Genomic DNA, 21,865 nt, shown 5'->3' on the forward strand with positions numbered 1-21,865 from the left:
TCCCAGATACTCAGGAGGCTGAAGCAGGAGAATCACTCGAACCCAAGGTCGGAGGTTGCAATGAGCCGATATCATGCCACTTCACTACAGCCTGGGTGAAAGAGCAAAACTCTGTCAAAAAAAAAAAAAAAAAAAACAAAGAAAGAAAAGAAAAAGAGAAGAGAAGAGAAAAGAAAAGAAAAGAAAAGGTGGATGAATTCCTTTAAAACTTACCTATAGGGAAAGGGTGTTAACTATGACTCAAAATCCAAAAACAAAGGAACTCAGGAACAGTGGGTGGCTCACGCCTATAATCCCAACATTTTGGGAGGCTGAGGCAGGAGGATTGCTTGGGCCCAGGAGTATGAAACCAGCCTGGGCAGCACAGTGAGACCCCATCTCTACAAAATTTTTTTTTTAATTAGCTGGGTGTGGTGGCACACGCCTGTAGTCCCAGCTACTCAGGGGGCTGAGGTAAGAGGATCACTTGAGCCTGCGAGGTTGAAGTTGCAGTGAACCATGATTGTGCCACTGTACTCCAACCTAGGTGACAGAATGAGACCTTGTCTCAAAAAAAAAAAAAAGGAAAATTTAAACTAGATAAAAATTTTAAACTTTTGCACAGCATTTTTATTAACTACCATAAAGTAAACCTTTAACGACAAACTGGAAAAAAATATTTGTAGCCTATGTCACAAATAAAAGACCTAATATCCCTAATAATTTATTTAAATTGAGGGAAGAAAAAAAACACCAAAACCCCAAAAAGAAAATGAAGAAAAGTCATAAACAAACTTTGTTTTGTTTTGAGACAGGGTCTCACTCTGTCACTGAGCCTGAAGTGCAGTGGCATGATCATAGCTCACTTACAGCCTTGTTCTCTCACACTCAAGTCATCCTCCCACCTTGGCCTCCCATGTAGCTGGGACCAAAGGAACATGCATGCCACCATGCCCAGGTAATTTATTTTTATATTTTGTAGAGACAGGGTCTCCCTGTGTTGCCCAGGCTGGTCTTGAATTCCTGGGCTCAGGCAATCCCCCCGCTTCAGCCTCCCAAATAACTGGGGTTACAGGCATGAGCCACTGTACCTGGCCATAAACAGGCTTTTCAAAAAACATAACATGACCCTTAAATAGGAAAAGATGTTCAGACTTACTCATAAAGAGATGCAAATTAAAGCTACACGTTTCTCACCTAACATGTTGGCAAGTACGTAGAAGTGATAACACATTCAGTCAATGAAGCAGTGAGGAAATAGGTGCTCTTGTGTATTTCTGGTGGGAAGGCTAATGTGCTACAACCCTTTTTTGGAAGAGAATTTGTTAATATTTAACAAAACTAATTGTGCATTTACTCCACTTACAGGAATTCTCCCTGAAGATACACTAAATCAGTAACAATAGGAAAATACATATACACAAGGTTATTCAGTCACTGTTTGTAATTTCAAAAAAAATGGAAACAACCTACATGCTCATACAAAAGAGACTGGCTGAATAAACTATGGCATACGAACACAACAGAGTACTGTGTAGCCATAAGAAAGAATAAGGAAGGCCCCTGCTGACGGATATAGAATAACTTTCAGTATACACCTTTAGATGAAAAGGCAAAGTGCAAAAGAATATGTACCATATATTACCTTTTGTGTAAAAAATAAGCAAAGATAAGCCGGGCGCAGTGGCTCACACCTGTAATCCCAGCACTTTGGGAGGCCAAGGCAGGTGGACCACGAGGTTAGGAGTTTGAGACCAGCCTGGCCAACATAGTGAAACCCCATCTCTACTAAAAATACAAAAAAATTAGCAGGGGCGTGGTGGCGGGAGCCTGCAGTACCAGCTATTTCAGAGGCTGAGGCAGGAGAATCACTTGAACCCAGGAGGCGGAGGTTGCAGTGAGCCGAGACCACGCCACTGCACTCCAGTATGGGAGACAGCGAGACTCTGTCTCAAAAACAAACAAAAACAAAAAAATTCAGAAAGAGAGATGGAATATATCAGCAGAAACAAATGAATAACATAATCATACTTAATGTAAGGGGGTAAAATCCCACCCAAGTGACTCTTGAACTCAGTAATTGGACTACACAGTCATGAACATGATTTTTAAGAACTCCAAAGAAATCACCAGGTGTGGTGGCTCACACCTGTAATCCCAGCACTTTGGGAGGCCAAGGCAGGCAGGTCACTTGAGCCTCAGAGTTCAAGACCAGCCTGGGCAACATGCCAAGACCCCATCTCTAAGGAAAATGACAAAAATTAGCAGGGCATGGTGGCATGAGCCTGTAGTCCCAGCTACTCAGGAGGCTGAGTAGGGAGGATCACTTGATCCCAGGAGTGCAGGCTGCAGTGAGCTGAGATCGTGCCACTGCACTCCAACCTGGGCTACAGAGCAAGACCCTGTCTCAAAAAAAAAAAAAAGAAAACTGTAAAGAATCTTTAGTATGGCTAGTGTTAGTACATGTATTTTTCAGTGATGTTTGCAAGGCGTGTCATCCCTCAGGGTCATCCTTGGGGTTGAGTGTCATCCTCGGGAATCAGTTTCAGGATACATACCCTCTTCCCGCTATGGATATCAAAATCGACTGGTGATCAAATTCCTTATATAAAGTGACATAGTATTTGCATGTAACCTAAGCACATCCTCTCATATACTTTAAATCTCTAGACTACTTATAATTCTAAAACAAAGTAAAGGCTATGTAAATAGTTGTTCTACTGTATTTGTATTTGTATTATTTTTTACTGTTATATTGTTATTTTTATTGGTTTTTCTCCCAAATATTTTCAAATCTAGGTTGATTGAATCTGTGGAATGCGGAGGGCCCACTGTAATTCTAAAACTACTTGATATGCATTCTGGGATTGAGCAAGTGAGTAAATATATTGGGGAAAACAGGAGTCAGGTTTCTCACTGTTAGAGAAGAGAGTACTAAATATGAAAAGGGTTTCCTTCTGGAAGGCTAGAATGAGACCTGTGAGACTAGACGAGAATTGGATATATCAGTATGGACTCACAGTTTCTAATACATAGAACAAGGAGGGAAGTATTTTTATATAGACAGAAAAGTAGACATGTATCTCCTAACACAGTTGGCTGAGAGGGCCTAGAAGCAATGACATTCCAGTAGCACTAAGCACACTTGCCATCCAGATCTAATACCATTCCTCAGTGAAAGGAAACAAGGCTCTTTGGAGAAATGGCTGCTTCCAAGGCTGAGAGCGGGAAAATACAAGATAAGCCTGGAACATGTTGCAACAGAAAGTAAGGAAGTACTTAAACAATCATGAAAACAGATCAAAAGGATACAGACAGGCCGGGTGTGGTGGCTCACGCCTGTAATCCCAGCACTTTGGGAGGCCAAGGCAGGCGAATCAAGAAGTCAAGAGTTAGAGACCAGCCTGACCAACAAAGTGAAACCCCGTCTCTACTAAAAATACAAAAATTAGCCAGGTGTGGTAGCACATGCCTGTAATCCCAACTACTTAGAAGGCTGAGGCAGGAGAATCCCTTGAACCTGGGAGGCGGAGGCTGCAGTGAGCCAAGATTGCGCCACTGCACTCTAGCCTGGCAACAGAGTGAGACTCTGTCTCAAAAAATAAAATAAAATAAAATAAAATAGGATACAGACGCTGACCTGAAAGGGCACCCATTGCCTAAACTTTAAACACTATGACCATCAAAATAAATAATGATAATAAAAGATTATAATAACCTACTGAATAAAACAGGAAAACATAGGTGTATACTGATAGAATAAATGAAAAACGAAATTCTGATGAAAACAGGATATTTATGGAGTTTCAAAGTACCTTCCCACCTAATGCATAATTACAAAGGGAAAAAAAATAACTTTACAATGAAGAAGGCCTAACAGACATTTCCTTACTCAAGTGATCAAAGTCATCACCATTCTGAATGAGAGAAATCAAGATTATGTAGTACCTGACAGGATGCAATGAGAATATGATATTCTTACAAACTAAATAAACCATAAGGAAACAAAGGAAAAACCTAAACTGACAGACTATAAAACAGCTGGTCTGTAATCTTCAGAAGTGTCAAGGTCATGAAAGTCCCACAAAGACCAAATAACTCTTCCAGACTGAAAAAAACTAAAGAAGTGTGACAACTAAAGGCAATGCATCATTCTGAACTGGGTAGCTCTGCTATAAAGGAAATTATCAGGACTGCTGATGAAACTTAAATAAGGGCTGAGAATTAGTTGGCAGTAATCTGTCAGTGCTAATTTACTGATTTGATTCTTGCATTATGACTATGTAGAACATCCTCCTTTGTAGGAAATACACAGGAAAATATTACAGCATGAGAGAAGCATTCAGTCAGCTTTACTTTCAAATTGAGAAACAAAAGTTCTGTGTATTATACTAGTAACTCTTTTATAACCTTGAGACTATCTCAAAATAAATAAAAAGCAATATTTCAATGGCTTATTTACATTAATTATTACCTAACACTTCAAACTATGGGCTCATATCCCCAGGAATAAAAGTGCTAAAAATCCTTTGTGACTTTTTTACCATCACATTTTAATCACATGATCTTAATAAACACATATTCTCAAACTAGCACTGACTGACACTACAGGTACATGTGTCTTTCCCGAGCCATTGTTACTACTACTCAACAACAAGGGGTTCATCTGGACAGGAGTGGTGGCTACTGCCTGTAAGCCTAACACTTCGGGAGGCCAAAGCAGGCAGATCACTTGAGCCCAGGAGTTTAAGACCAGCCTGGGCAACACAGTGAAACCCCGTCTCCACAAAAAATCCAGAAACACTAGCCAGGAGTGGTGGCACACACCTGTAGTCCAGTTGCTCAGAAGGTAGGACGATCACCTGAGCCCAGGAGGTTGAGGCTGCAGTGGGCAGTGACCGCACCACTGCACTCCGGCCTAGGTGAGAGAGTAAGGCCCTATCTCAAAAATTAATCAATTAAATTTTTAAAAATAAGGGGTTCATGCATCTATCTCTTTTCTATGAACTCTACCAGATGCCCTAGACAATGTTTCTTTTGACAGTCTTTTTCTTTCAAAGTACGTGACAGTTTCTTCCTATCTACCATCACACCTACCATTATTTTAACCCTCAATTTTTCATTTCTTATTGTCTTAAAGATGAAGGATTTAACATTTGTCTTTTACTACAAATTAAGTAACTAAGATGTATCCTATAATGTAAAGATTTTACAGGGATGGCAATACGTGACTCTTGGTTTTCTAAGGAGAGGAACCTTCTTTTTATTAAGGTAGACAGTGTTCATATGCAATCTGTCTACAACTGGCAGCTTGTTCTCTACATGTAACATAAGGAATGGGACATAGTAGGTAGTTTTCTTAAGTAGTTTGTGGGTAACTCCATTCTAAGTGAATGATCTGAATTTTGAACTCTAGTCACAGCAGCCAGGCAACTCAATGGAAGGCATGGGCAGGCTGTTGGTAGGTGTTTGGACGTCTCTTGACATCCTTTTCTTGGCCACGCATAGGAGTAGATCTTCTTTTTTCTTTTTTATTTTTTTAGACAGAGTCTCGCTCTTGTTACCAGGCTGGAGTGCAGTGGTACGATCTCAGCTCACTGCAATCTCCGCCTCCCAGGTTCAAGCGATTCTGCTGCCTCAGCCTCCCGAGTAGCTGGGATTATAAGTGCCCGCCACCACGTCCAGCTAATTTTTAGTAGAGACACGGTTTCACCAAGTTGGACAGGATGGTCTCGATCTCCTGACCTCATGATCCGCCCACCTCGGCCTCCCAAAGTGCTGCAAGTACAGGCGTGAGCCACCGGGCATGGCCTAGATCTTGTTTTAGCAGGTCAAGCCTTAGCTGACTCAACATGTATTCAAACCGCTCAGGGAAAGAGTTGCCACTCGTAAAGAGGTTTGAATTTAGAGCATGCTACTAAATCATACAGAGTAACAGGCTTGTTAAAGCTTTTCAAAACAAAAATGTTCAATCTTAGTGAAGGCAGAATGACAGATATAAACACTCTGGAAAACAATTTGACAAAATATATATGATGTATCTCCTGGAAATATATCCTAGTTAATTCAAAATGAAGCCAAAGATTTATGCACAAAGATGATGATTAGCTTTTTAGATAATTAAGAATAAAGATTCTAAGCACCCAAAGAAATGACAAGTTATGGAGAGTTCATAAAATATGTAAGACAATTTCAAATTATGCTATGAGAAATTATAGGAATACATTAATACAATCATTCTGTTAAGTACACAAAGCATAAAAAGTAAAATTATACATATATTTATATGTATATAATATATAAATTATTTATATAAAATTTTACAATTACATATATAATTATATATATAATAATCCCAACTATGTAAAACATATGCATAGATTTAAAACTAAAAGAAAACATGCCAAAAATATTAAGAATGGCACTCCATAAACTGTTTCTCATTTTTCTTTCCACTTTTATCCCAATGGTCTACAATAAATAGTATTAATTGTATAATCAAAAGAGAACTTTTGAAAGCAAAACAAAATACAGGCTAGTCTTCAAATCAAAATCAATTTTTTTTTTCAAGATAATCTTTCAACTCACAGGAATACTTACATTCACAGAATTCAAAGAAAGAAGTCCAAAGTAGTCCTGACTATGACAGCAAATAATACTATACCATATGACCCTAAACAAGCTTAGAAATAGCCTTTCCTTCATATTCCAGTTTATTATGCCTACTCTTCATTCAATAAATAATTATTGAGCACCTACTACCTGCTGGGACTATTTTAGAAATGGATGTGTTTCCCAAGCAGGGAAAAAGAAGACATGACCCATTTTCTCACAAAACTTGGATTCTGGTGGGGAAAAGACAGCAGACAGGAGGAAAACAAACAAACATAGAATATAATTTCATACAGTGCTAAGCGCTATGAAGGAAAAAAATTAAGCAAGGTAAAATAACAGAGTGGAAAGCAGGAAGCTATTTTAGATTGGGTGGTCAGAGAAGGTCTCTCTGAAGAGGAGATATTTGATCATGCAAGCTACTGGTATAACATAAATAGCATTCCTATTACATAATTGCCCTGGGATTTAGAAAAGTCTATTTACAACTTAAAATATAAAAAAATCAGCCGTTTGAAACTAGTTTCTATTTGAAAAGGCAGTAAGGTATAACAGAGCTAGAAAGACTAAGTTTGAATCCTGGCTCCACCACATAAAAGGTAGATACTCCTGTGTAGGTCACAAGCTCTCTCTCCCTCAGTTCAGTTTCCTCATGTGTAATACAGACAGAATAGTGCCTAGCTTATAAAGTTTATAAAGTGCCTATTTATAAAGTGAAGAAAGATAATATACGGGAAAGAGCTTAGTAACATGTCTAGGCATGTAGTACTCATTAACTGTAAGTTCCCTACATACTTATAGTTCTTCCACAAATGGAGCACTATATACTAATGGTTCTCTGTGAAGCACTCACTATTTCACCACTGCAAGTAGAAACATATCACATTTTTATCTTCCAACCATACCAAGGCTCCAAAGTCCAAATCACCGCTGACTAAATTCTTGTTAGATATTGATGCTATAAATGATACTGGCTTGACAAGATTAATATTATTTTTACTAACCTCATACTCACCTTTTCTTTCATTTCATCATGAACTGTTTCCATTTTGAATCCCTAACTCCAAAGTGTGGCCTCTTCCCAATCTGTTTGTGATGGTTAATTTTATGTGTCAACTTGGCTAGACTAGGTTATACGGTCAGTTCTTTGGTCAAATACTAATCTATTAGCAGATATTGGTGTAAGGGTATTGTTAGGTATGATTAACATTTACAATCAGTAGACGTTGAGTCTATTACCCTCCATAATGTAGATAAGGCTTATCCAGTCAATTGAAGGCCTAAGAGAAAAGACTGAGGTTTCCCAGAGAAGAATACATTTTGCCTCCAGACTGCAACAGGGAAATCTTGCTTGAGCTTCCAGCCTAATGGCCTGTCTCACAAAATTCAATCTTGCCAACCCCCATGGTCATGTGAATCAGTTTCCTAAAATACCTATCTACTACTGATTCTGTTTCTCTGGAGAACCCTGACATGCTGATCAATCTTAAGAGTTGGTCTCCCTGCTTCCACCTCTTTCTTCTATGTCTACACAGCAGGTACAGCGATCCTGTCAAGATGTTCAACGACCCCTCTGGTAAAAATTCTCCAATGACTTCCCATCTCATGCAGAATAAGAGCCAAAGTCTAGAAAACTCTAGAAGCCCCAGAGAATTTCTATGACCTTCCTCCTTCCCTTCCTGATTTCATCTCCTACTTTCTCCCTCATTCCACACTCCAGCCAGACATTAGCCTTCTGGCTATTATAACATGCCACAAACATTCCTACCTCTCGGGCTTGTTGCACACTTGCTGTTCCCTCTACCTGGGATTATTTTCCTCTAGATAACTGCACAGCTTGCTCCCTCATTTCCTTCAAGTCTCTGCTCAGATGGCTTTTACTCTTCGCTCTATTTAACACTGAAGCCCTTCCCAAATCTTGGGGTGATCTATTCCCCTTTTTCTCCACAGAATGTATTACCATCTAACATACTGTGTATTTTATTTTATTTTATTTTATTTTTAACTTTTTTTTTTTTGATACAGAGTCTCACTCTGTCGCTCAGGCTGGAGTGCAGTGGCACAATCTCGACTCACTACAACCTCCACCTCCCGGGTTCAAGCAATTCTACTGCCTCAGCCACCCCAGTAGATGGGATTGCAGGCGCCTGCCACCACGCCCAGCTAATTTTTGTATTTTTAGTAGAGACAGGGTTCATCATGTTGGCCAGGTTGGTCTTGAACTCCTGCCCTCAAGTGATCCGCCTGCCTTGGCCTCCCAAGGTGCTGGGATTACAGGTGTGAGCCACTGCACCTGGCCATTTTACTCACTTTCTTTCACCACTAAAATGTAGGTTCTGAGACAGCAAGGCGTTTTTTCTGTTTTGTGCACTCCTCTATTACCAGGCCCTATGCCTAACACATAGTAAGAACACCATAAGTCATTTGTTGCTTGAAGAAAAACAAAAGAGTGAAGAGTGATTTTTAATTTATTCTTTGTGTTTTCCTATATTTCCCAGTTTTCTACATTGGGCATTTATTTCTATTATAATCATATATTGCTGATGATATTAAAAACTAGAATAATGTTTTTGCTAGAAGTTTAAAAGGCTTAAAGTCCAGGGCCAGGTATGATGGCCCACGCCTGTAATCTCAGGATTTTGCAAGGCCAAAGCGGGCAGATCACTTGAGTTCAGGAGTTCAAGACCAGCCTGGGCAACATAGGGAGGCCCCATCTCAATTATTTAAAAAAAAAAAAAAAAAAAAAACAACAAGGTCCACTTCCTTTGACTCAGAATTTTTTCAATGAATAAGATAATCTAAGGTATGAAGCATGAATATATACTAAAGTTTAATGACCTTAATGTTCATTAGTAAGAGACTGATTAAATTATTGTATACCCAGACAATGAAGTTGCAGTTATTAAAAATGTACCAGCCTGGGCAACATAGGGAGATGCCATCTCTACAAAAAATTTAAAAATTAGCCAGGAGTGGCTGGTGTGTGTCTGTGGTCCCAGCGACTTGGGAGGCTGAGGTGAAAGGATTACTTGGGCCTGAGAGGTCAAGGCTGCAGTGAGCCATGTTCACACCTGTGCACTCTAGCTTGGGCAACAGAATGAGACCCCACCTCAAAAAAATAAAAATGTAGGTTGGGAATGGTGACTCACACCTGTAATCCTAGGACTCTGGGAGGCTAAGGCGGGCAGATCACGGGGTCAGGAGTTCAAGACCAGCCTGGCCAACATAGTGAAACCCCATCTCTACTAAAAATACAAAAAAATTGCTGGGCATGGTGGCGCCTGCCTGTAATCTCAGCTACTAGTGAGGCTGAGGCAGGAGAATCGCCTGAACCCAGGAGGCAGAGGTTGCAGTGAGCCAAGATCGCACCACTGCACTCCAGCCTGGGCAATAGAGCGAGACTCCATCTCAAAAAAAAAAAAAAAAAAAAAAAGTTGGGTTATAATTCAGTGTATGGAGTATGGAGTATAAACCTATATAAAAGCAAAACGTATAGACAGATAATAGATCGACTGATCAATCGATAGAGGATATCTATATAGAAACAAAATGACAGAAAACAAAGAACAGACACTACAGTGAAGTGAGATTATGATTGACTGGTTAATTTCTTCTTCATACTTGTCCTCTCTCTAAAATCTCTGCCATTAAAAAAAAAGTGTTACTAGCCAGGCATGGTGGCTCACGCCTATAATCCCAGCACTTTGGGAGGTCGAGGCAGGAAGATCACTTGAGCCCAGGAGTTCGAGACCAGCCTGGGCAACATAAGAAGATCCCATTTCTACTTAATTAAAAAACAACAACAACAAAAATCAAACCAAAAAAACTGTTACTTTCATAAACAGAATGAACACTAAATATAAACCAACAGAAATAAACAAAGCAAGCACTCTTAAAAGCAACATAATAAATGTCTGTAGTATCAGGTACATGACATCAGTTTTGTTCAAGAATTAAAAAGACTTTTTTAACATGTTCTGAATTCCATTTACCCATGTCCCTATCCTCAAATTATACTGTGAAACCTTAATCTATCATATATATTGTTTTGGAAACCATAAATTATAACTGTTAGTAAAACAAGGTATAGTTTTCATTTTCCCATAGCACAGGCTCTCTTCCACAGGGAATGTGATTTCTTAGTGCTAGTACTATATGACAGGCATTGTGGTATCATTAAAACTTTCTCTAAAATATTAATTTATTTGCTGCTTTTCTGCTGCTTCAAATTCTCAGATCACCAAGTCATCCTCTGTGTTTTTAGAAAATATGACACGGAAATTTCAATGCACAGGAATAATGTTTGGCACTAAACTTTCAAACTCTATATCATCTTTAAGATACTTTCAAACTAGTACAACATATAAAAGACAGCATGATACATTGTGGATGATGAGCTTACAAAGGTTGATAGCTGATGATAATAACAGGAAGGTGAAGAAGAATAAAAGCTTGAACAAGGCTTCGGAGACTGCACATCATTGGACACAGGAAGTGAAACATGCACATATGATATCAAATCAATGAGAAAACACTAGATCTGCAAAAAAGTATGCAGACAACTGATAGTCATTCAGAAAGAATGTGCATCCCTAATTCACAGCATACAGCAAACTAAATTACAGAGAAAATAAAAGATTGAAAAACATAATGCTACAAACCACTAGAAGAATATTATAAGAAACGAACAAGTATAGCCACACAAAAAGTAAACATGTTTTTTCAAAACTTTCATCATGGCCAAAACCATTATTAAAAAACTGAAAGGCAAATGTCAAACTGGGAGAAGTATTTGCAATAAATAACAGTTAATATATTTAATATATAAAGCGTTCTTACAAACAGATTTTTTAAATAAGGCCATCAATACAAAAATGGAAAAAAGAACACGAAGAGGTTAACTCATATAACAACAATAGAAATGGCCCATGAATATTTTCATGTATACATATATTCCATCCTGTTAGCAATTAAGTGTACATAACAAGATATCATTTTTGCATTTTCATCCATCAAAATGTTAACAAAGTACAAAATTAAAATATTCAATGTCATCTAGAGTATATGAAAAAGGAATCTCTGATGGGCTGCTTTTAAGAGTATAATTTGACCCATCTTCTCCAAAGTACAAGTTAGCAACCTAAATGTGCACACTGTCTTACCTAAGAAAATAATCATAGAAGTATAGAAAGACTTAATCACAATGATGCTTAACTCCACAATGATGCTTAACTCCACATGGCTTAAAATGTCTCAAAATTGGAAGCAGTCTTAACATAGAAGGGAATTTTTCTTAAAATCATTAATATATTTATTAAATGGAATATTATACAATGATTTTAAATGATAGAAAATCTTAATTCATCATGTTACTATTTGTCAGTTTTTATTTATTGGTCTAACTTTGAACAAGTATGTTATTTTTAGTAATACTTTTAAAGTACACCTTAAACATTTTTAGATATTCAGGGGTTATGGCAACGCTTGGAACATAAACGGGTCTATCTTCCATGAAAGCAATTTAGCCATACCTATCAAAATAAAGCACTGTTCACTTTAAGATAAATCACTGGGCTGTATACACTTAAGATTTCTGAACTTTTCTATATACACTTTATACTTCAAAAATGAAAAAACAAAACAAAACAAAAACAAACAAACAAACAAAAACTACCTATACTCTTGCCTCCACCCCCAAAATCTAGGGATGATAAAAGTACCATTGATGGCCGGGCGCGGTGGCTCAAGCCTGTAATCCCAGCACTTTGGGAGGCCGAGACGGGTGGATCACAAGGTCAGGAGATCGAGACCATCCTGGCTAACATGGTGAAACCCCGTCTCTACTAAAAAATACAAAAAACTAGCCGGGCGAGGTGGCGGGCGCCAGTAGTCCCAGCTACTCGGGAGGCTGAGGCAGGAGAATGGCATAAACCCAGGAGGCGGAGCTTGCAGTGAGCTGAGATCTGGCCACTGCACTCCAGCCCGGGCGACAGAGCGAGACTCTGTCTCAAAAAAAAAAAAAAAGTACCATTGATGAAAGAGTTGGACTTTACTAATTTGGGGACATGTCTATAATATAATATTAAATAAATAAAGCAAATAAGTGACACTGTATTGCGATTTTTCTAGGGTGAGCCCACTTTCTCTATTCAAAAAAAAATGGCCAGGTGCAGTGGCTCACACCTGTAATCCCAGCATTTTGGGAGGCTGAGAAAGGCAGATCACCTGAGGTCAGGAGTTCCAGACCAGCCTGGCCAACATGGCGAAATCCCGTCTCCGCTTAAAATACAAAAAATTAGCTAGGCGTGGTGGCGCACGCCTGTGCTCCCAGCTACTCAGGAGGTTAAGGCAGGAGGATCGCTTGAACCTGGGAGGCAGAGGCTGCAGTGACCCCAGATCGCACCACTGCACTCTAGCCTGGGTAACAGAGTGAGACTCTGTCTTAAATAAATAAATAAATAAATAAATAAATAAATAAATAAATTTTAAAACAAACTTTTTTTTAAATGAGGGAATCCCCATAGTTGTCAAACTGCATATCCTCCTATGAACAAAGAGAACAAATATACAATGATAGACAATGAAATGTTACCATTCGTTTCTTAGCGGGGAGGAAGGGATTGGAAGGGAGAGATTACCAAACTTTTCTCTATATAATTTAGTTAAGTCATAATAAAATACTGATATTCCTTGACCAAGCAATTACACTCCTAGGAATTTATTCCACAGACAAAATCATACAAGCCTAAAGATACATATGCAATGAAATTACTGACGTGCCTATAATACTCCCCCCTCCAAAAAAAAAAAAAAAAAAAAAAACACCACCAATTGTAGTCTAAAGGCCCTTCAAACGGAAAACTAGACACTGGGCTCAGTGGCTCACACCTGTAATCCCATCACTTTTGGGAGGCTGAATTGGGAGGATCACTTGAGCTCAGAACTTTGAAACCAACCTGGGCAATATATCAAGACCCTGTTTATACAAAAAACTGAAAAATTATCTGGGCATGGCACATGCCTGTGGTCCCAGCTATTCAGCAGGCTGAAGTGGGAGGGATCACTTGAGCTTGAGCAGTCAAGGTTGCAGAGAGCCATGATCCTGCCACTGCACTCCAGCCTGGGCAACACAGCAAGACCCTATCTCAAAAAAAAAAAAAAAGAGAAAACTGGCTTTTTGAAAATAAAAAAATGCTAAAGCCCTATGATGTAGAGTTCTATTTGGTTTTATATGCTGATATGGAAAGATGGTCAATATATGTTAATTTTAAAATAATATGTATAATATGGTTATATTCATATTTTTAAAGCTTCAGTCTAAAAGGATAATGGGAAACCGATAAGTGATACTTTGGGGAGTGAGACCTGGGGTCAAAGGAAACTTTATATGTCTTGCTATAACCTTTATTTAAAAAGGTTATTTTTAATTTTTTTTTTTTTTTTTTTTTGAAATGGAGTTTTGCTCTGTCACCCAGGCTGGAGTACAGCGGCTTGACCTCAGCTTACTGCAACCTCTGCCTCCCGGGTTCAAGTGATCCTCCTGCCTCAGCCTCCCGAGTAGATGAAATGTCACCATACCTGGCTAATTTTTGTATGTTTAGTAGAGACGGGGTTTCACCATGTTAGCCAGGCTGGTCTCAAACTCCTGACCTCAGGTGATCCATTTGCCTTGGCCTCTCAACGTGCTGGGATTACAGGTGTGAACCATCATGCCTGGCCTTTATTTTTAATTTCTTGAAGATTGTTTAAAATTTTTTAAATGCTAGCATGAAACGGTGGTTTGTAAAACTTTGAGGCATTTTAGATTTGCTTTTAAAATGCCCCAGAAAAAACAAAATTGAAGAAAAGTTTAAGATTAGCATAATTTTGAAAATTGTTCAAGGTTAAGTTGAATAATTCTCTTATTTTTGTGTGTTTAGCTATTTCTATAAGGAGAAAATTTTAAAAATGAAATCTTCCTAAGAGCCCCATTAAGTAGAATAGATAAATCCGGAGCCATCCTAAGTGAGATCGAAGTAGGAGGCGCACTATGCTAGCCCTCCTTTATCCCTCTAGAGACTCCAAAGTCAAGCTGGGGTTCCACAGGGCATTAAAAATACCACTGTTAAAATCAGCAGCAGCAGAATAACACAGAGAACTGCACAATTTGATGGCTTCCTCCCTACCAAATAGATAGGAGGAAGTAAGGCCCTAAAATAGCAATAAATGTTCTCTCTGGGTGGTAGGTGCTCAGGCTACCAATGGACTTTTTCTTCTTTTTCAAACTCTGTTTTGTAAATTTTCTTATAAAGAGGAAAGATGTGTTTTTTATCACGTATACATATACACGTGTGTGTGTGTGTGTGTGTGTGTGTGTGTGTGTGTGTGTGTGTACATATATATATATATATATATATTTTTTTTTTTTGAGATGGGATCTCCCTCTGTCACCAGACTGGAGTGCAGTGGCATGATCTCGGCTTACTGCAACCTCTACCTCCTGGGTTCAAGCAACTCTCCTGCCTCAGCCTCCCAAGTAGCTAGGATTACAGGCGCCCACCATCACACCCGGCTAATTTTTGTATTTTTAGTAGAGATGGGGTTTCATCATGTTGGCCAGGCTGGTCTCAATCTCCTGACCTCAAGTGATCTGCCCACCTCTGCCTCCCAAAGTGCTGGGATTATAGGTGTGAGCCACCGCGCCCAGCCTATTTATGTAATTTTTAGAGCAAACCCATGGCCCACAGGCCCCCAGGCCGGCTTTGAATGAGGCTCAACACAAATTCGTAAACTTTCTTAAAATATGAGATTTTTTTTCTTTTGCAATTTTTTTTTTTTAAAGCTCATCAGCTATCATTAGTGTTAGTGTATTTTATGTGTAGCCCAAGAGAATTCTTCTTCCAATGTGGTCCAGGGAAGCCAAAAGATTGGACACCCCTGTTTTAGAGACAAGGATCTTGCTCTGTTACCCAAGCGGCAGTGCAGTGATGTGATCATAGCTCACTGTAACCTGCAACTCCTGGGCTCAAGGGATTCCCCAACCTCAGCTCCCGGAGTAGCTAGGACTACAGGTGCATGCCACCATGTCCACCTAATTTTTTATTTTGTTTTGTAGAAACAAAAAACAAAAATAAAATGTTTTGTAGGGCCTTGCTATGTTGCAAAGGCTGGTCTCAAACTCCTGGCCTCAAGCAATCCTCCCACCTGGGCCTCACAAAGCACTGGGATTATAGGGGTAAGCCACTATTCTCAGCCAAAAATGTAGGTTTTAGTGTTTATAAAATACTACAAATTCTGCCACTGAGCAAACCAAAAGGTTCACATTATCAGACCCAGGGTGCTACAGGATAATTAGGATAATCAACAAGAAATGACAAATCCCTAAGGCTCATTAGAAAACAGACAAGAGGCAATGAGTTCAAACAGCCATGTCTGACCTAAGACGGACCGACCCTGAACAAAAGCTGCCTTATCATGTGCATGGTTTTTCAGCTAATCCTTACCTACCCCTGGAATCTAAGACTGTAAGACTGAAATTCCTTCTTAAATAGAGAACCAGGAGCAAGTAAATTAAAAAAAAAAAAAAATTGATTTCATCCCCCACAGGAGTAAGAATCAGTAAGAGGTGGCAATTTTGTTTCTCTACCTCATAAAAACCCTATATGATTTTTAAAGATGAGGAAACTGGGGTTCAGGAGAATAAAGTAACTTGCCCAGGATCACAGAGTCATTAAGTAGTAGGAACAGGACAAAAATAGAGGTTTGTCTGCACCAAAGCCAAGGTTCTTTCTACCAAGCTATCTCCCTCCTCTAAAAAATATCCTCTTATATCAAAAGCTGTGATAAGTTCTGTGGCATTCTCAGACCACTGTGGCTCACTACACTTATTACAAGTAAAAAAAGAAACAAGAAAGGCAGCTGTCAAGAAGTTGCATTACTTACTGCCCAGCACTATATGCACTAGAGCTTGGAAGGAGGCACTCAAACTCAATTCACATGATCCTCACTGTCATTCCAAGTAATCAGTCCTACTCCAGCAAAAGGCTTATCACTAACACTATCCCCCAGCTGAGGTTGCAAATGACATTCCCAAGACAATCTGCCAGTCTATTACATCACTGGTATGTTGGCTTTAAATTTCTAACTCTAAAAATTAAGGGGAATTTGTTTCAACCTAAAAATGGCAGTTGCAAGTTAAAATGGCAGTTGTCACTACAGACTGGTAACTAGAGCACTGACTTTGCAGTCATCCAGATTATGTTCATAACCCAGTTCTGCCACTTAAATAAACGTGTAACTTTAGGCAGCTCAATTCACCTCTACAATTTCATATACAAAAATGGCAAGATAGATAACTTTTCCATAAAAGATCAAATGAGATAATCCAATTCCTAGAGTCCAACACATAGAAAGAACGTGGAAAATAAATGATACATACTATTATTAACATTGGTATGATTCTCATGCCACAGGAATCTGGGCAAATCTATAATCCACATGGTCTGAATTCCTGATTATTTGCTATAACAATCAACTGGTTGAATCAGGACATCTGAGGCAAATGAAATACTGACTCAGTTCAGCTTGGTTCAGAGATATCCAATAGAGGCCCTGGCACATACCAATTGCTCAGTAAATATTTATGGAATTAAGTTTGCAGAAAGTCCACTCAGGAACCTCACTAGCTGTAAGATTCAGGAGAGCTCATTTTGGCAAAAAGAATGGCAATTTTTTTTCCTATGGAATTTGGCAGGTTTTTCTTTTCTTATTTTCAAATAAATAATATTAATAACTAAATAAACCATACACCAGGTATCAATAGTGAGGTTTCTACAAATAAAACTAACATGGAAAACTACAAAAGCAGCATTCCAGAGTAGACGAAAGAAAACCAGTTTGGGAATCAGGCAAGTATGTGATTCATATGCCAGTAACTTTACAGTTATGTAAACATTATCTTGGGCCAAACAGTCACCTCAGACTGTTTCCGTATCAGAAAATTGGAGATAAGAACACCTACCTACCTCACAGGGTTGTCATAAAGCTAATATATGTGAAGCACCATGTAACAGTAATGAGTGAATTTTAAGTCTCTGGTATCTATTTTCCCTTCTCAACGATGGCAGAAACTGGAGTAGGTAAATTATGCCTAAGGCAAGTACTATCTTCCCTCCTGCTTTTTCAAAAGGTATACTAAAATTCAGTCATATACACAGGTCAATGGGCTCAAGTTGCAACTATCAGTGGGTCCACTGTGACAATTTTAAGGGGAACTCTTTCATGGAACTTCAGAGACCAGGAAAGAACTAGGCTCTGCTCTCTCCAGGTAGCCTAACTATTCCTTCTCTTCTCAGGCCTGCTTCATACGAGGTTGCTAAGAGGTGTGCAAAGGAAGAGTCATCTTGGCAATAAGCCAAAGATGTAGCATATCAGCAACAGGACTTCTTTGAGAGCCCAAACCCAAATTAAGATACGAAATTTTAGCACTGTTTGGAGACTGGAGGTAAAGGGGAGAAATGCTGGCATTAAAGTAATACTTAAATGAGTAGAGATGAAGGAAGTCTTCCAGGCTCATTAATATTAATACATTTACTTTCCATTCACATGTGGAACAAAACAGAGTAATGATTTGCTAATGCCAATCAGTTGCGTACTTGGTTCATTTTACTGTGCTGCATACCCTCAATTATATACTAGCAAAAATTAAACCTAAGTAAACAAAATACTCTACACATCTCTAAAGACAATATTGCTCCACTCACTGAAATAAGACCCAATCAAGGCAAAAAAAAAAAAAATCTTTTTTTTTTCTTCTTAAGTGAGTTTCACTAAGAAAGATGAGTCAAGGAACTTTTAACAAATTTGGATTTCCATTTTCAACAAGGTAAGAACCCGTACTTCCTCCCACTCACCCCACCTCCAGAGAACTCACAATACTGTTACTAAAATATATTGAATGATGCCTTCCATTGGCCAATTACTTTTAACTGAATGCAATAAAAAGAATCTGCACTTCAAGACCTCACTAACAACTATAGTTTTTCCCCTTCTTGAATTTCCAGTTCTGCAAAAAACTGGGTCAGCCTACTAAAAAGCAACTGTAACATGCCTTTTAATCCAGAAAAATTGAGACAAAAATGTACACCTATTATAATAATGCAAATATCCATTATATAGCATCAAGGAGAGCACATGCAATAATGGCTGCCATTCCAAGAACATTTTTGTTAAAATTACATCGCATGCACAGAAGCTGCTTTTCCAAAAGTAAACATATATTCATTACACTTTGAGCCTCACTGAAGCACCCTGTTCTTGTAAGGTAAGACTTGTAACCCACCTTTATATACAGAATCTAAAGACAACTGGGCCTTACATTGAACTCGCTCTCCAGTTAACTGTATTAGTGAGGTTCCAGTACCATTTTCCAAAGAAAGCAATTTGAATCAATAACCACACCAGTGCTACTCTGAATGTTTGCCAATAAGTAAATAAAATGCCTGACCCCAATATGAAGAACATTTTCCTCCTTCCTGGCTCCCCAGCTCCATTTAAAAATTGTAAACATGAATAGAAAGATAACCTTGAAAACAGTGAAGGCATCCATACCATCAATAATATCCCTCTAACTCAATGCCTAATTTTACAGTTTTCCTAAAACAGGACAGTCTCAACCGGATGCCAGGAATTTAATATGGCTTTTTAAAGATATATCAAACTGTCTGGAATATGCAGTGATGAAAACTGAATATTGCTACTGAAACCATACTTAATTAAACACATGCTTGCTCTAAACAGAGCTTCACAAATAAAGCTATAATGTTTTCTTCCTTGGCTCTCTTAGAAGTCACCCCAACAAGAGAGGGTCACCAGCTGCACTCCTGCTAACAGTTCTATCCTCAGCAACCCTTTCCCAACCACCCCCCAAAAAGTTATACTTTTATCTGTGGAATTCTCTGCCGGCCTCGGCCTGGAAAACTGGGTGGACCCTGAGGACAGGTATCAGATCTGGCCTTTGGGAGGTGGCCCAAACTGACAAATTATTGGCAGCATAAAGCTATGATCTTTATAAACTTCAATTTGAGGCTTTATGCCAGTAGTGATTCCCTCCCCGCTCCTTTTTTGAAGAGGGGAGAGAAAGCAAGCCAAAAGGATGAGTTTCAAAATAGAAAAATCACCACTTTAATTACGAAACCCTCCCAACTCAACAAAGAACTGTTAAAGGTAGCCAAATGGAAAATGTCAGGAGTTTTTTTTTGGCACATGCACAACTATTAAACATGAGAATTACAACCTCAAGGTGAGGGGGAAAGAGTAAAAAGCAGGAGCAGAAAAGGGGAGGACAGGGCCCAGCCAAAGACCCGTTTGCTCAGAAGGGCCCCTCTTGGTACTAACTCCTCCATGTGGGGCACCCAGGCTAGAGGAAAGCAGAGGGTTACACAGAACATTTAGCAGACTTAACATTGGATTAAACACACTACTGCAAGTTTCAACAAATGTTCATGGCATACGTAAAAACACATTTACAACAAGAAAGAAGAAAGGCACCTGGAGACATCTGACACTGGGCATGCTCTGCAGGCAACTCAGTGCGCACATGCTCTCTACCAGGTTGGCGCAGCCTAGCCACAAAGACCTTGGCACAGAACACTGCAGGATGACAAAAAGGAAGGAAGAGAAGAAGCAGTTAGAGGCCGCAACAAATCACTCCTTCACACAGGCAACTTGAATGTTAGTTGGGGCAGGGGGTGCACCCTTGGCAATTTGGAGGTTAGGGATGGTCCCAGACAACTTACTGAAACCTTGGGGGAGGGCCCACTTGATGTTCTATGGAAAGGAGGTTTCTGCTGCCAACCACTAATTTTTCAGGATACAGTGAATAGAATCAAGAGGGAGAGAGAGAATGTTTAAACAAAAACCCACCAAAGGGAACTGTGAAAGTCTGAGTGCAAAACAAGATTAGTGGTGAGATTGTTGACTATAATTTCATCAATGCCACAGTTTCTGGTCCATATCACATAACCATAATTGTCATCATTGTTTAAGGACCTACTATTTGCCCAGCACTTTACATTTGTTCTCCAATCCTCATATCATTGTAAGGAAACCGAGGCTCAGAGGTTAAGTAATTGGCAAAAGGACACACAACAAAGGAGGGGAGAGCCAGAACTTCAAACTTTGGTTTGTCTGCTACCAAAACCCACACTCTTTCCACAAGACTATGATGCTGATATTGTGAAAACTTAAATCACCCCAACTTTTACCATGTGAGTCAAGTTTTGCACCTCCCTAAGGTAAAAGAACAGGAGACCTAAAGAATAAGGCAAAAAGAACAAGAAAGATGGGTGACAGACTGATAGATAAAGGCAATAAAAGAGGTGATTTTAAATGCATCTGATTTTCAGTGTCAACACATTTCCATCTTCCCAAAGGAAAAACATTGGAATGTTATGATTTTCATTTTAGACTCTGTTTACAAAGTTCGTCTGACATGACTAAGAATTAAAAAGCTTATTTCATTTACCTCTTCCCATCCTCTTTTAAAAGCTTGCTGATTTTAAAGGAATTAAGAAAAAAAGTAAAATATAAAAATGAACACATGTATTATGGCTACTACTTAATAACCATTAGACCATAATGTAAACTTAATAACCATTAGACCACACTGTTCAATCATTCAGATCTAAAGTCAATTAATTTACTATGGCAAAATCAATACTCATGTAAACAAAAAAACTAAAGGTGAGTGTTTGGGTTCAACCAAAACATCCCAGAAGTCTTGGACCCAAGCTCATAAACTTGTTTGTTCTAGCTATAAATAGAATAGCCAAACACCTTCATTTGCCTGAGACAGTCCTGGATGACACTTATTGTCCCCTCATAACTTTCACTCTCAAAAGTGTTCTGGTTTCGTGGATAAATTCTGTGATCACCCAACTGCAATATGGACAAAGATAGCTTTGCTTGACATCAGAGAGACCTGGGTTCCTATCTAGTATCTGCCACTTACTAGTTCTACATTTCACCTATAATACAAGGAATATTGAGATTACTCAGAAAAGGTATTTAAAGAATACAAAATCAGAGGAACCAAATGGAATTTAAAAATTGAGCAGCCTTCTGGTAGCAATGAAAATGACACACTTCCAAGGTGTGCCTTTATTCCAAAGCCAATACAGTGGCAATATATCATTGAAACTCCAGATACACAAATTTTGTTGCCTCAACACTTTCATATCAGAGTGCCAACCACAGAAGATGCTGAATAAATGTTTGCATAAAATAATGAAAGTAG

At 38.9% G+C, this 21,865-nt stretch overlaps 1 protein-coding gene across 5 annotated transcripts in view; it reads right to left on the bottom strand.

The window, feature by feature from the left end:
- Positions 1 to 21,865, bottom strand: part of FBXW11 (F-box and WD repeat domain containing 11) — a 140,987-nt gene that overhangs the window by 71,552 nt on the left and 47,570 nt on the right. For 2 of the 5 annotated variants that reach the window (XM_015141398.3, XM_015141397.3), the window contains exon 2: positions 20,119 to 20,220. In XM_015141398.3, coding sequence (XP_014996884.1) covers positions 20,119 to 20,220 — 102 coding nt within the window. 5 annotated transcript variants of the gene reach the window in all.

Source organism: Macaca mulatta, chromosome 6 (genome assembly GCF_049350105.2).
Source record: "Macaca mulatta isolate MMU2019108-1 chromosome 6, T2T-MMU8v2.0, whole genome shotgun sequence".
NCBI classification, from domain to species: Eukaryota; Metazoa; Chordata; class Mammalia; order Primates; family Cercopithecidae; genus Macaca; species Macaca mulatta.